Source organism: Agelaius phoeniceus, chromosome 12 (genome assembly GCF_051311805.1).
Source record: "Agelaius phoeniceus isolate bAgePho1 chromosome 12, bAgePho1.hap1, whole genome shotgun sequence".
Lineage (NCBI taxonomy): Eukaryota > Metazoa > Chordata > Aves > Passeriformes > Icteridae > Agelaius > Agelaius phoeniceus.
This window is the reverse complement of record NC_135276.1, coordinates 8,536,663-8,551,467: the sequence shown is the minus strand read 5'-3', so window position 1 is coordinate 8,551,467 and position 14,805 is coordinate 8,536,663. Positions and strand designations below refer to the sequence as shown.

Here is a 14,805-nt window from a genome sequence, read left to right as displayed (position 1 = left end):
TGGTAACTATTAAAAGGCTTGGGACCAGCAATGGAAATAAATGTTCTCTGCAGGCTACTCAAGCAAGATCTGAACACTGGGCACTGAATCAATGTTCTGAACAACAGTTGCCTGCTTTTGTAATTCAAAGCAAAGGGAATAAAAGGGTTTTTGCCAGTATTTGAGCATAGTATCATCCTGAAGGCAAGACAAACTGTTAGACTTGCCAGAGCCATTTTTTTCTGGTTGTGTGTTTGCCAGCAGTGCAAAAGGAGAGAGAGTGGAGGAGAAAATGAAAAGAATAAAGAATAGCTGACCTTAACTTTGTGACAGATGTTTAAAACTTTTTACTTTGGTCCAAATGAGGTTTCCTTCTCTGTCCTTCATCCCATCTGTAATTTTGCAGTTGTTTATGGAGGCACAGTTTGATGTAAGCAGTATAATAGGTTAAACAGCTGTATCAGAGTAGGAGGCAGTTATGGCTGGATCTTCCCTGTTCCTCAGACAACACTAGCAAGGAATGTTTGCTGCATATTTTTAGCAAGAATTCTCTGTAGAGCATTCTTTCAAACATCTCTCAGTGCACTGTGTGAGCAGTTGGGTGATGAAATCTCTTCCATGTGGCTGGAATACACAGTGCATGTGGCTGAATCCAGAGGAGAAAGGGATGGGTTGTTTTGTTTTTTTTTTTTGAAGCCCCACTTTTTGCTTTACACAGCATTTACCACAGTAAGTGAAGAGGATTAAACCAGCAGTTACAGGAATAATAACACTAGATAATACAATTGGGCAGCAATCATGCTTTTTGCTCTCAGTTGTTAAATAACTAAGAGAGCAGCTCAAGGTTTTGCAGGACTCCTGTTTGCCCCCAAGCACAGCCAGTTGTGCTCCTGGTTGTACCTGCTTTGTTTCCTGGCCCTGTGCTGTGCCTGGAGTCCCACACTGGTGGTGGCAACTCGAGTTCTGTGTGTGCAGCTGGGGATGACTCTCTGTGGCTAAGCTTCCTTGTTGAAGTATCTGCTGTAAGTTGTCTGACTTTAAATACAACACTCTCATGACTCTGCCACTTTCTTCTTGTTCCTAACAGAACAACATTCAGCAGGTACTCTTGATTTAGTGAATTATGTTGGTTGTTTTTATCTTTTGTCATCAAGCATGTTTGTGGGCTTGAAAGAATGAATTCTTTGGAGGCATTTGACTAAAAGCTCTTGATTCTTTAACTGCAGTAGTAGAGTTGCAAGGCATTTATTGCCCATGTCCTAAACCTTCAAGACAGAGCTGAATATTTTACTGTGTTGTATGGGATATCACAAAACTTACACCATTCTATCCCAGACCACTGTGAAAACCCCAGTGACTTTAAAATACTTTTTTGGTCAGGAGAAGTGACATGGCACAAAGTGCCAGGTTTTCTTCTAAAGTCATTGCTTGATATTCAAACTCTCCTGGGAAGGTGATGAACAGTCCAAGTCTCACAGCTTTGGCTGTGTTTGGTAAAGCTGGTTATTTGCCTCTAAATGTCACAGAAAAACCAGGTTGGCTATAATGTAACACTTCTTTTAAAGTGTAAATAAAAATTCTCATCTTACAGAAGTGGCAAGGATCCAACATTGTCTTGAGAGAGTAACTTTAATGCTGCTACTACTCTGTGGGAAGGGGTTTAATGTCTAGAATGTTCTGTGTCATACAGGAAATTCACATTAAGAGTGACTTTTTTTTTCCATATACCATTTACAAAAAATGAGGAAGGGGCTGGAGGCAGAGGGGTGCTGGGGATCCCAAAGGCTTTGCTGTGGTTCCACTGTTTCTCCTCCCTGCTCTGCACTCAGCAGTGCAGAGGGAACCAGGAGAGCCAGACACAGTCGTGTGACAGGGTCACATCTGGCATGGGACAAACTGCTCTCTCTTGATGCCACAGTTCATCCTCTGTGGCAGAGAACTGACTCCCCTTCTGTGTGCTATTGTAAGGGTACATTCATTAATGTTTCTAAAGCATTCAGAGCTGTGGCAGTGGAGCCTGTGCAATGTGAAGTGACTTTTTCTGTTCTCTAGTGACTGTCATTTGTATAGTAGATATGCTGTGATGCAGAAGTGAAGAGCAAGTCAATAACAAATCCTTTAAGATTTATGATTTAATAATTTAATTGCTAATAGTCAGACTAATTCTGCTGTGCCTTCATTATGATTTTTTTTTAACTTGGTTCATTTTTATAACCTGGGAGAAAGATTTAATTTTAGAAGTTTCAGTTGACAGAGACATGCTGGTGCTAGATATGTATTTCAGGTCATTGTCATTGTACTCTATTTTTAAATTCAAGTGCCAGCCAACTGAAAGAGCACCCTGTGTCTATGCTGGGCGTTCTGCATCCGTGCTACAGAGCTGAATTCTTCCAAGCTTCAGCACAAGGCCAGCCAGTTTACTTTTATTTTTTCTCCTGTTTAATGAAGGGAAATGTTCTAGCACCTTTTCATTATCACAGAACTAAAACTGGTCATGAAAACAATCCCCCTCCCTCCAGAGGCCTGCGCAGGCATTGGCCATTGTTAAGATGCTTGCCTATCAACAGCCACTCGAGAAAGAATTTTAAATGGTTTTGTGACGTCAAGGAGGCACAAGAAAACACAGTCTGGTGCCAAACTGCCTCCATCATTGCCTCCATCACAGTAAGAAACAGATAACACAGAAATAAATCTTTTCTGCAGTAGCTATCTCACGATATGCTCTAGTGACTCCAGTAAGTGAGCTTGTCTGGTGTAGGAATAGCTGAAGAAGATGAACTTTCAGAGCCTCATTTTCTAATTTATGATTAATGCAAAGGCAGCCTAATCTGTCTGACTTCCTGCTGTCTGGACACAATGTCTGTGGGGAGCTTGGACCTCGCACAGGGACACGCCCTGACCAAGTTTCAGCCTCCAAAAGTGAACAGTTTGAGTACGGTGGACAAAAAACTCTATCTCTTGAATGAAAAGATGGACAGACTGCTGCATTTCCAAGAAGACCTGACAGGCAAACTGCAGCAAGTGGACAGAGGCATTGCTGCTGTAGGAAATGGCATTAACAAGCTCACAGTATCCCAAGCAGCTCCTGGTGGCACAGATGCAGTGCAGAAAGGCCCAAAGGAACCGGACAGCGCTGCCCAGGCTGACGTGCAGAGCATGTGCTCAGAAGTGTTGAATTTGATGAAGGCTGCCCAGCTAGATGCCTCCAAGCATAAGGAGAGGCTGGCAAAGATAGAGAAAAGGGTTGATACCCTGGATAAAGTTATTACATTTGTGGGAGAAGTATTAAAAAATTCTAAAGTAGTGGATTTCATTCTCAAAGGCATTGTGCCCTGGAAGAAGGGGAGTCTGCTGGAAATCCCTCTTGAGGTTGGTTTAGTTTTACTGTTCTTCATTTCACTTTATGACATAGCAGGGCTTTAGGCTCTCCTGTCAATCTCTTGCATGATATTTAATTCAAGTTTTCCTTTCTGTATTGCTGGCACAGGTTACTGCTGGGACCTTTGAATTGCAAGGCTCTTAGGGCAGGGAGCAAGCTCAAAACAGTGTCTGAGGTTCCTGAAGGGTGCTGGGCAGCCCTGGAAGGGCTATGAGGAGGAGATTGCTACTGGAAAGGAAAATTCAGCTTCTACCAGTGCTGAAAGCTCAGCAATGTCACCCAAATCAGTGACTGAATTGAGGTCCCAGTGGAAAGTATGAGTAACATACTAGAAGCTTTTGGGGTTTTTTGAGGGAAGCTTCTACTTCCTTGTTCATTCACAAATTCTGAACACAGCAGCAGTTCCTGAGACCTGTGCTGGTTTATGGTCATGTTACTGAGCAGATTTACACATCCTTTGACATCTTAGTTGTCTTTAGCTACATTTTTGTGATGCAGCTGTGACTTCATCACCTCCATTGACAGCATTCACTCCTGCAATCAAGTAGTTCTTGTGTTTGCAAGTTCCCAGACATCAGTTCCCAAGCATTTCTTAATTATTGAGGACAGTGAGTGAGGAACAGGCAAGAGCAGTACTTAGTTGATATGGTGTTTGAAAATAGATCAGCCTTGTTTGTTAACAGTTACAGGCATGTGGAATTAGTTCTAGGTAATGGGAGTTTCCAATTTTCACTGTGGCTTCTACCCCACCATGGGAATGGAAGAGAGGAAAACTGCAATGGCTGGAATATGTTTATTCATTCCAGATCTGCATGTGTGTGGAGATGTGATTACAGTCAGGAGAATTTAGCTCGAATGACAATGTCCATTGATATCCAATGCAAATATTTTTCACCAAAGCTGTAAAATCCTTTGATGGGGAGGTACATCTAACCCATTAGAAGAACAGGGCAGTGTTTGATGACAATGTACCTTTCCAAGCTTTCAGTGCGCTCCTGGTCTCCCTTTTTAAGTGCCCGAGGCTGACAAGTGAGCTGGCCTGTTAGGAGACAGGAGAATTTATAAAGTGCTTCCATTAGTGTTGAGAATAATAAATCATGCATTAGTTATCAACCTTAAATCTGGACAGAGATAAAGCTCAGTTCCAGTCATTCCAGCTTCAGTTCTACAGGTTTTTGGAGACATGGGAAAGTCTGATGTGTTTTGGGTAAAGCTGTGTTATTACAGTCACTGCAAAATGCCTGGAGACAGATACTGTCCTTTGCTTGATTTTGTGGATAGGCAGGTGCAGATTGAGATGGAATGATCTGCTGGTGACAACCTGGTGCACTGGGAGGGGGTGGAGGTCAGTGTCCCAGGCTCCAACCTGTGCCTTGGCTGGAGAACAGTCAGGGTGTAGTGGGCGAGCACCTTTATGGCAAACCCCAGTGTGACCATCATTGTCCTCCTTTGTTTCTGGTCATGAACACTTTTTGAAATTGGAGCATGAGGTCAGTTATTAAACCTTAAGTCCATCCTTTGATCACAGACTGCTGAGTGATATCTGAACTATCTTGAGTTAGTGAGGCTGTGTGTGAACGTGACCTGGCGGGGAAAGGAGCAGAGAGCACAGGTGAACAAATTACCTTGTGCTGAGCCATCTGCTAACTTGGGTCTGGATTTTGCAGCACAAACATGTCCAAAGAGCTGCACAGTTTCAGGGGGAGCACAGAAAAAGAACTTGCTGCCTGCTTGTTCCTGTTTTCCAGCCTTTGCTGTTTGTCCCAGGGCTCTGCTTATCACGGGCTGGGCTGGGAGGGGGGAGGTCCTGTTTGCATTGCTGGGTGAAGCTGTTTGTGACAGCATTCCAGGCATGCCTTGGGAATGCTTATGGAAGAAGTTTTGTGGGCTTGGAGTCAACAAAGACTATGAATTGAGCTTCCCAAGTTCCAAACCTCTAACTTCTTACTTAAAAACCAGAAAAAAACACACCAGCATTAAACTGTCACTTACCCAAGGCTTTCTTTGCATGTAGGATTGTGCCAGAATAATGTTCACCCTGGTCATTGTTGCAGGTTTGCTTAGAGCTGTAATAAAAAGGGTAATGATTTTTTTCCTACTTTTGCTCTTTGGGTGTTTTGGGTTTTTTGGAATGGGAGGTGGGGAGGCTCTGTTCAGTCTGTAGGATTGGTGCATGAAATCCTTAACTGCTTTTACTAACAGGTGAAGGGCTGATGTGCAAATGTAATCAGTTACCTGCAGAAATACTTTGTGTTGCTTATTTGCTTGTACAAATCAGGATAGGAGGCTCGATCATCACTAGATTTTTAACTGTATGCCAACCACAGGAAATATTATGCCTTTCCCTAATTTTGTGTAATGCTTTTTGCCACACAGAAGTCAGCTGTAATTTGATTTCACATGTATTGCTGTGTGAGGTCTTTAGTGGTTCTGTTAGAAAATATCCCTCCTCTCAAATTAATTGGGGGAAAAACACTGCTTAAAGATAAAAATCTGCTTCTGTTTTTAATAATTCTAAAGGTGACATGTGAAATGTCAAGTGCATACACAAGAGTTGATCTAAAACTTGAGGTTCTTTTTTGGTACCACCTCTTATCAGGTCAAATAATGAATTTTAGGTACCTTGAGACAAATATGTTTTGACAAATATATTCAGAAACATTACTTTTCATTCTGTCACCAGCCAAAAAGCAACAGAAATACAGCATCATTTCTTTTTCTACTGTTTCATGTTTCACATGTCATACTTTTTAATCAGTGTGAGTAGAGATGACAGGAGGCAAAAACCTTGACAGTGAAAATGTTGGAAAGCAGTGAGCTGATTTATTAATCTGTTATGTTGTTTTAAAAGGATGCCTGTCTGCAAAGGCAGGGTGAGACTGGAGGAAAGAAGTAAACAGAGCACTGACTAATAATTCAGAAGAGGTGTAACTGTCCATTTCACAGACTCTGAATGCCTGCATAGCTGCAGGAACCTAGTGGGAAATAGACACTCTTGGCTGTAACTGTAATTTCTGTGTTCCCTGTCATTTTTAGGCCAAAGATAAGTCTGAGGAGAGTGGTGCAAAACCTAAGCATGTGCTTAGTAACAGAGGAACCCAGACTGAAAGCAAGAAGCCTCTGGAAGGTATGTATCACTCCAGGCATGCTGCAGGCTCTAGAATGTGCAGCAGACAAACTGGAAATTAATAGCCTGCTATTTCCCACTACCTGAATTACCCAGATGTAACTGAGTAACTTTGCCCCTCAGTACTGGGAGAATAGAATTGTTCTCACCACCTTCACATGATGATTTATCCCCAGGATCAAGCACTACAAAAAGCTAGAAGATTAAAAGGAGCACTTTTGTTCAGCTGAAGAGCTGGGGTTTTTTGAGTTGGGTTTCAGTGAGCTGAATTCAGAGAGCAGAGCTTGTTTGGAGATACTGTGAAGATAGTGGCCCTATCACATAGCAAACCCAATAAGTTCTTTTCCATTAATACCTCTGAAGCAGCCCTCCCTCTTCCCCCTGTCTGAAAAAGGGATGTGTTGACACTGGAATATCTTTTTTTGATCAGCAAGTTTCACTGGTGTGTCAGGGCCAGATTCCTATTTAGGGTGCATCTGTCAGGGCACTGCCCTGTTGCATCCACTGTCAGTGCCTGTGGAGCTGCAGCAGGGGTGAAGGTGATGTTGAGCAGGCCCTGTCATGCTGCTGTCTTCACAAATTGTCAGTGAATCCTTTGCCTTATGGGCAGTCCCCTTTTTAGCTTCATGGCTTTGGAAGTGACAAAAACAAAGCAATGGTCACAATTCTGACCCAAAAGCTACAGAGAATTGTGAGCAAACCTAGGTTGCTGGTGATCTGGGCATGCTGAATGTTAATAACCACAGCCTTTGTCATGGGAAGGTGATGGAGAACCTTTTAATCCTTTTGTGCTAACTGCAAGTTGGGTGCTGTCTCGTGCCTCAGTGTCCCTTGGAGTCCTGCTGGGTGTGTCCCTACCCCCCTAACTGGGGAGAAGGATGTATTGGGTCCTGCAGGATCTGCAGTGCCTTAAACTACCTGTTATATTTGCCCACAAAGTGATTTCAGATTTTAGATACAATGAACTTGAGCCTTGCAGGTTTGGGTTTTTTTTTTTTGCTTTAAGGAATCCAAGTCCAGCAGGTGAATCTCTGGGTTTAAGCCATGAGCATGAGTAGTATCTCCAGCCTGATGGTGTAAGGATTTTAAACCTTCTGGGGGATTCTTGCTATCTTTTCAAATGTAACTCTGTAGGTTATTTTGAGAGGTGTGTTGCTTTATTCCTCCTCTGTTTTGCCATGACTTTTGCCAAGGATAGTTTATTAATGGATTCTTTTATTCAGAGACAAAAAGCGTGAAAAAGCTGGATGAAAACAAGGGAGCATGTGAGAAGGTGAACACTTCCAGTGCTGTAGCCCACAAAGCTGACTCCAAACCCCAGCTTAAAGACAGGACAGCCCAGCAGCAAGGGGTAGAAGGTGCTGGCAAAACACAGAGCTCTAAGAGCTGCCCACAGCAAAAGGACATCGATGTCAAAGCTGTGAATCAACACAATGGTCTTCCCTTCGTACATCAAGATCGTGCAGGCAACCAAAATGCTCCTGCTGAAGGCCAGAAGGGGGACAGAGCCCCAGGCCCTGCTGAGTGCCACAGGCAGCTCGTTCAGCAGAAGCCTGGCAAGAATGAAAGCAAAGCTGCAGCGGCGGGCGCCGTGTCCCGGGAGGCTGCGCCCTCCACATCCAGGGCCATATCTGACACGGGCTGTGAAGTGACTCACACCAGGTAATGGCCTTGGTGGTGGCTTTCTGGGGGACCTGGAACCTTTCCATGGCTTACAAGGGAGAAAAGGAAAGCCAGTCCATTAAAGGAGACAGCTCCTGTGTGGTGGGAGAGGAGGAGAGACCCTACAAGGGTTAAGGCAGGAGGCTCAGGGGGTCCTGAGTAAAGTTCTGTGCAGCCCAGGGCTCAGGTGGGACAGAGGGGTTTGAGGTGGCAGCAGTTCTGTGTGCTGACACAGAAACCACCACAGAGGAGCTCAGGTAGTTATAAACCACTCACTCAAACCTCTCCCTCCCTCCCAGCTCCTTGGTTTCTATAGCCATGGGGGTGAAAGGAATTTGAGATGTTTATTAGTGTGTGACAAAACCAAAGAATTTGTGTTTGTTCTCCTCAGTGTTTTCAGTGTTTTGGTCACCTAAAGATTGTTCATTTATTCATCTCTATCAGGCTAATATTTTCCTCATATAGGTGTTTCATAGTCCATTTTCCTTTGGATTATTTATCAGGGATTTTATTTTAATCCCTTTTATTTAAAATTTTAAAAACCCACATGACAAAACCCAACAAAACCCCACAACCAAAAGACCCCTCCCAACTAAACCTGAACAAATGGAACTTCTGTGGCAGATTTTAACTCCCAATGCCTCTCTGTCTGGGTGGGTGGCTGTAAAGTGATTTATATGTGTGTGTGGGGGTGAGAGACTCTCATCCATACACACCCACAAATGTATGTATGACTTTGGATGGGGAATTTGCTCCTGTGTACAAATTTGGTGTCTGAGCCCCAGGAATTGGTTTGGGGATGAGGGAGGCCAGCAAGTAAGTGGAAGGCAGAAGCTGGAGTAAACCCCAGGGGCAGCTGCAGCCCAGCATTGTCATGGTTTGGAGTGGGAAGTCACATGAGGGTGGTAAACACCTCTCTAAAATGGATGCAGCTTCTAATGAAGTTTGTGAGCCCACACAGAGGCATCAGAGGGACATTGTGTTCCCCTGCTTGGAGAAGTGCCCGAGAGTCCCACTGAGCTCAGGCTTGTCTAGATAGCAGAGGAAGTGTTTGCTCAGAGCTGCCTTCAGCTGCTCTCCCAGCTCACACCAGAGCAGCACCAGGGTGTTAAAGGTGCAGAAAATGAGACATTTCACACTCTTGTTTTAAGAAAGCAGAAACATTTTCTTTTAGAACATCTTTTGTAATGAGGTTGCTCCAGTGGAAGAGGCAATTACTTTTGTGAAAATGAGGTCTGTTCTCTCCCAGACATCAGAAGCTGGCTTCATTTGCCATTGTATAAAATCTCCTTTACAACTTCACAAGTTTCAGTTCAGCCTTGGTAAAATCAGACTGCTCATGTCAGTCATACAGTTGGAGCTGTAACAGTTGACTCAAACATTATCACTCAAATGTCTTTGATGGAGTTTAGGAGCACAGAGAATTGGTTCTAACCTGTACTCTTTTTAGGCAACACAAGAGGGAAAAAATCATTAATCTTTTCCAGTAGTTAAAATGCCAAGGAAAATAGTATTGCTGGAGTGAAAGAGTTTATCAAAACCAGATTTTTAAGAGAAAGCTGTGGAAAGAATGCTATCCCATCAGAAGACCCAAACACAGATGGGTGAGTGTGCAGGTCAGCCAGCTGGAGGAGGACACATGAGAGCCATGTGAGCAGGCAGCCATTTAGCTAATCAGCCTGCAATTTGTGCAGGCAATCAGTATCTGAGTGGTGTTTTATTAGACTAACTGTAATAATTGCAAAAAGCGGGTAAGTTTTCAAATGTGGGATTAACTCTTTGCAGGGTGAGACATTTTGTTCAGCAGAAGGGCAGACATGTAGAGAGAGGAGGACACAGAGAAAGAGCCAGCATGATTTTTGGTGCTCTCCCCTTAGTGTTCCTGGGTCATTCCCAGCAGGATTGGTACAGTTAGGTTTTATCCATACTATAGAAATGCATGGGTTTGGAAACAGATTTTTCTTGCCCCACAAAGTTACAAAACCCAGGCTGGCCTCCTGCATCAATATCAAATGTCTCCTGTTTGCTCTGCAGGATATCCATCAGTGTACATATGACTGACATGAAAGAAAAGATTGAGATGGCCAAGGAGGGAAATGTAAGTGACAGCAGAGGTAAAAGTTCCAAAGTGAAACCCACACCTGCAGACTTGAAAGGAGTCAAACAGCAGCCTGACAAATTAAAACTGCAACAGAGTCCTAAAAACATCAGCTCCAAGCCAGATTCAGAAGTTAAAGGGGACAATAAGCAAAATGAACTTGCACCTCAAACAGGGAAGCAAAAGCCATTCCTGAGCAAGCCCAAACCAGGTGAAAAAGCTGAAGAGAAATCAGAATTAAAATGTGAGCCCATAACGTCAAAGAATACTTCTGCAAAGGAGCCTGTGAAAGATGCAGGGGCAAAAGTGAAAATCTATCAAGAAACAGCAAAAGCAGAAAAATCCCCAGCAGATACCAAGTCTGAGAGGAGGGGATCTGAGACTGCAGGGGGAAGCAGACATGATGCTCAGCAGGGTACAGGAGAGGCACCAGAGAAGAGCAAATCTCTGGCAGTTGGCAGAGCTCTTCCCACTCAAGGAGAAATCATTGGTAAGTTGCTCATAATTGCTCTTGAAACTTGTACATTGAGGATTTTGTTCTATTCCTGCCTGTTGTACAGACAGCAAGAGCAGGAGCAGTGCTCAGTAGAACACCCATGTCTTACATTTCAAGGGCTCTTTGCACTGGGTACCTTTGGCTATGTGAATAACAATTCACAGATTCTTTTAATAGTAACTTTCCCTTTAAAGTGTGTTTTGGGGAAAAAAAATCATTTAAAATAAAATAGCATGAAGTGTATGTGTGATGAGAAGTATGAGAATTTTGAAAAAAACAATTTTCTTTCGATGAAGCATTTGTTCCTTCAGATAGAGGGTGCAAACCAAGCACATTTCAGCAACTATGGACTAGAGATCCAGAGCACAAAAAGTACTTCAGGAAATGTTCCTTGTTGTGGCCTGTTGTGTTGTTGGCCATGGATCTCTTGGTTCCTGGGGGAGCACTTGGTTGCTTTGTCTCAGGGAATGCTCTCTCCTGGCAGCACGTGTGTGTGTATGTTCCAGACTGTACAGACATGGGCAGATGACCTGACTGACTGCTCTGGCTTTCTGAGCAGGGGCTGGAGATGACTTGAATACATGTTAAACTGCAGCCTGAGATACCTGGAGATTAATTCTAAAATTGCTTTCAAGGGGACATAAAAATGGGTTTAATGAAGCTTTACCCTAGAAAACCTTGGACATTGAGTGATCACAGTTAACTAATTTAGCTTACCACAAACAGACTAAACTTAGTAGTTGTAATGCTAATAATTGCAGCTTTAATTTGGAAACTGTCTGCAAAATTCTTGCTGCTAAGAGGAACCCCATGATTTTATCAATCACTGTCCTCATTCCTCAGTGCTGTGTATTTTTGCTGGTTTTTCTGGCTGTCATGTAACAATTAAAAGATAAGTGTAATTTTTTTCAAACTTTCAGGTAGTATTTTCTGTTAATGCATAAACTAAAATGTTGGTCTCCTGAAGGTGTTGTCCAGTGGGTTAAGAAAACAGAGTGGAGGTTCAGGAGATGGGATGCTGCTCTCAGTTCTGGGACTGCATTCCTTGTTGTACAAGGGATTTAGCAGTGAAAGCCCTCACAGGCTGTGGGGTGAAATGCACGGTGTGAGGAGGTGGAGCAGGGCAGTGGTGAGTGCAGCAATGTCAGAGCAGCCTGTGTCCCCTGCAGATGACAGCCCCTCTCCTCCGGCTCCCTTCGAGCACCGCATCGTGAGCGTCAGGCAAGCGGAGGTGACCGCCAGCTACTCCGTGTGTCGGCACCAGGTGCTGGGGGGGTAAGTGTGCCTGGCCCCAAGCTCTGGGAGCCTGCAGCTGGCCCCAGGGGCTGGGTGTGAGGGACAGAACAGCTCTCTGCAGCCATGGGGGTGGGTTCATCCTGAGCCCTTTGGGTGATGACAGCTGCTCCTACATCAAGGATGTCCCTTAGATGGGTGGTTTCTGCCCCAGCCCCATTTTCAGATGCCTCACTGCCATCCTGGTGACTGTTCTTTTCATTTGTTTTAATAATCCTGGCCTCAGTGTTGTGGGAAGGACCTGTACCCTTAAGGCAGACAGATTCAGAGCATTTGAAAAGTCAAAAAAGCCCTTTGGGCCAGGCAGCGTCCAAAATCTTTTTTCTTTTCTGTGCTGAGCTGCACATTAAAGAAAACTAAAGAAGAGTTATAATTATTTTGACCTTATGTTTAGTTTTCACTCATAGGAAGTCTGCAGCTGCTTCAGCTTTTGTATTCCTGTATCCTTACTTATGTGACAAGAAGGCTTGATTTACACATTGATCCACATACAAATATGGCTTAATAAGTATAAGCAATGTGATGCAACAGCAGGGAAGATGGTGGTGAGGAATCATCCCAAGGGGCATTAACATATCTGCATGACATGGGGGAGAATTTACAGCATGCCAGAAATGCAGGCTCTGGAGTGGCTACAGTTACTGGTCTTATGGGCATTTAAAAAGTTCTGGGATCAGGACAGAAATATCCTTGTTAATAGAGCCACTAACATATCTCTGAAGGACAGCAAGGGGGTCCAGTTACAGAAGGGAGCCAGAGCATGGCCAGGCCATCATACCTCAGCAGGACCAGTGGGGTTTAATATTTTAATGTAAGCACTGAACAACTGGCTGGAAAGATAAACCTAATCCTTCATAAGCTGAGAGAAAGAGGAGCTCCATGCTGCTGGCCACCCGACTCCGTTCACTTTGTCCTGGGCTATTTTTGCTCATGATAAGAATAGTTCCAGGAGAGGTTTCTGTGCTGAGCTGCTTTCCCATCTTTCCCATCTTTCCCATCTTTCCCATCTTTCCCATCTTTCCCATCTTTCCCATCTTTCCCATCTTTCATCTTTTCCTTGGCATCCACAGGGGGCGTTTTGGGCAAGTCCACAAGTGCACAGAAATATCGACGGGGCTCAACCTGGCAGCCAAAATCATCAAAGTGAAAGGAGCCAAAGAGAAGGTAACCCCACTGCTGGGAGCTCTGAGCCTACCCTCCCTGCCAGGGCCAGCACCACTGCCCCCAGCTGCCCCATGAGGGGCAGCTCATCCTTGGGTACCATCAAATACTGCAAAATCTTGGGCTTGCTGTGACTCTTCATCATCTCCTGTATTCATGATTAAACCCCCAGTCCCCTTGAGATCTGTGATGTAGCTGTTGTTGGGCTTTATAAATAGTTCTGGTTTGGTATGTTGGAATTCAAGGAGTGTATTTTGCTTATTTTTGTTACTTTGTTATTTTTTTCAGGAGGAAGTAAAAAATGAAATTAACATCATGAACCAGTTAAATCACGTGAATCTGATCCAGCTTTATGATGCTTTTGAAGCCAAAAATAATATCACTTTGATAATGGAATAGTAAGTCTAAATGATCTCAGGAATTGTCAGATGTCTGGGTTTTCTCAGGTCACTAAAGCAAATAGGGAGTGATAATTCTGAGCTGTGAAGAAGTGAGTGGTTTCCCAGCCTAAGTGAGAGTTAATCTCACTTTCAGAAGGAAGAAACAATGCTTTAAAAGTAATTTCTTCAGGTTAAAAGCTTGTCAGAGCTTTATCTCTGAGTAATTTTCTCTTCTGTGCAGAATTAAGTTCAGTGAAACAGATTTCAGTTTGAGAAGTTCCATGTAGTAAATTTTGTAGGTTGAAGACTTATTTTCCCATGACTAGTAAGATGAGAGAACAACAGACACTTTAGTACTCTCTGTAGGTTCTCCAGGTCCCATAGGATCACCAGGTCATGTGGGTTTGGGTTTGACATGTATGCCCCAAATACTAGTGCCAACTTTCCCATTTTTGAATTTAGATTGATGCTTAATTTCAAGAGGAATAAGTCTCTTGAAGTCATTGAGGCTGGTGATACACTTTATATTGGATGTTTTGTTAGGACCCTCAATTACAGAGCCTAATTCCCAACGTGGAAATAAATTGGGCTAATGGAAGATTTTAGGGTTTTTAATGCTTTTCTGTGTGAAAATTTTAGTCTTGATGGTGGGGAATTATTTGACCGGATCACAGATGAAAATTACCACCTGACAGAGCTGGATGCCATCCTGTTCACCAAGCAGATTTGTGAAGGAGTCCACTACTTGCACCAGCATTACATTCTCCACTTAGATCTGAAGGTCAGTTTGTGCTCTCTGTGCTTTAGTGGGGCTGCTATAGGCACCACAGAGTCTCTCATTACTGAGGAGTAATTTCTCATTTCATGGACTCATGTCATAAAGGAATAGAATTAATGACTGCAATGAATGGAGCTGTAGAGATTCATTACCTTTTTCCAATTTCTGTTCATTAGCTTGCTTGGAATCATCAGGATTCTGGGCTTTTGCCTTTCTTAAATCAGATGCTTTTTATTCTCTGTAGCATTAAACAATTCCCTTTTATCATGGATTAAAAAAACCCACCCAAAACCTCCTTGGCTGGAAATGCCCACAGTCTTCCCTCTATTTCCCCTTCCCTTTTTAACAGTGTACAATCAATACCTGTTCAATCATCTTCTATGGTTTGTACCTTTTACTGCCTGGAACCAACCTGCAGCAAAATTGCAATGTTTTCCTAATAGTCCCTTAAT

The 14,805-nt window shown here is 43.5% G+C and overlaps 1 protein-coding gene across 4 annotated transcripts in view; it reads left to right on the top strand.

The window, feature by feature from the left end:
* The window catches only part of MYLK3 (myosin light chain kinase 3), a 45,712-nt gene that overhangs the window by 22,017 nt on the left and 8,890 nt on the right, over window positions 1-14,805 (top strand). Inside the window, exons 2-9 of one of the 4 annotated variants that reach the window (XM_077185070.1) lie at window positions 5,373-5,438; window positions 6,395-6,485; window positions 7,709-8,147; window positions 10,182-10,735; window positions 11,911-12,016; window positions 13,105-13,198; window positions 13,484-13,593; window positions 14,215-14,356. In XM_077185070.1, the coding sequence (XP_077041185.1) occupies window positions 5,373-5,438; window positions 6,395-6,485; window positions 7,709-8,147; window positions 10,182-10,735; window positions 11,911-12,016; window positions 13,105-13,198; window positions 13,484-13,593; window positions 14,215-14,356 (1,602 nt within the window). Of the gene's footprint in view, window positions 1-1,152; window positions 3,349-5,372; window positions 5,439-6,394; window positions 6,486-7,708; window positions 8,148-10,181; window positions 10,736-11,910; window positions 12,017-13,104; window positions 13,199-13,483; window positions 13,594-14,214; window positions 14,357-14,805 lie in introns of those variants that run through there. The other 3 variants (XM_077185068.1, XM_077185069.1, XM_077185071.1) reach the window with 3 other exon arrangements.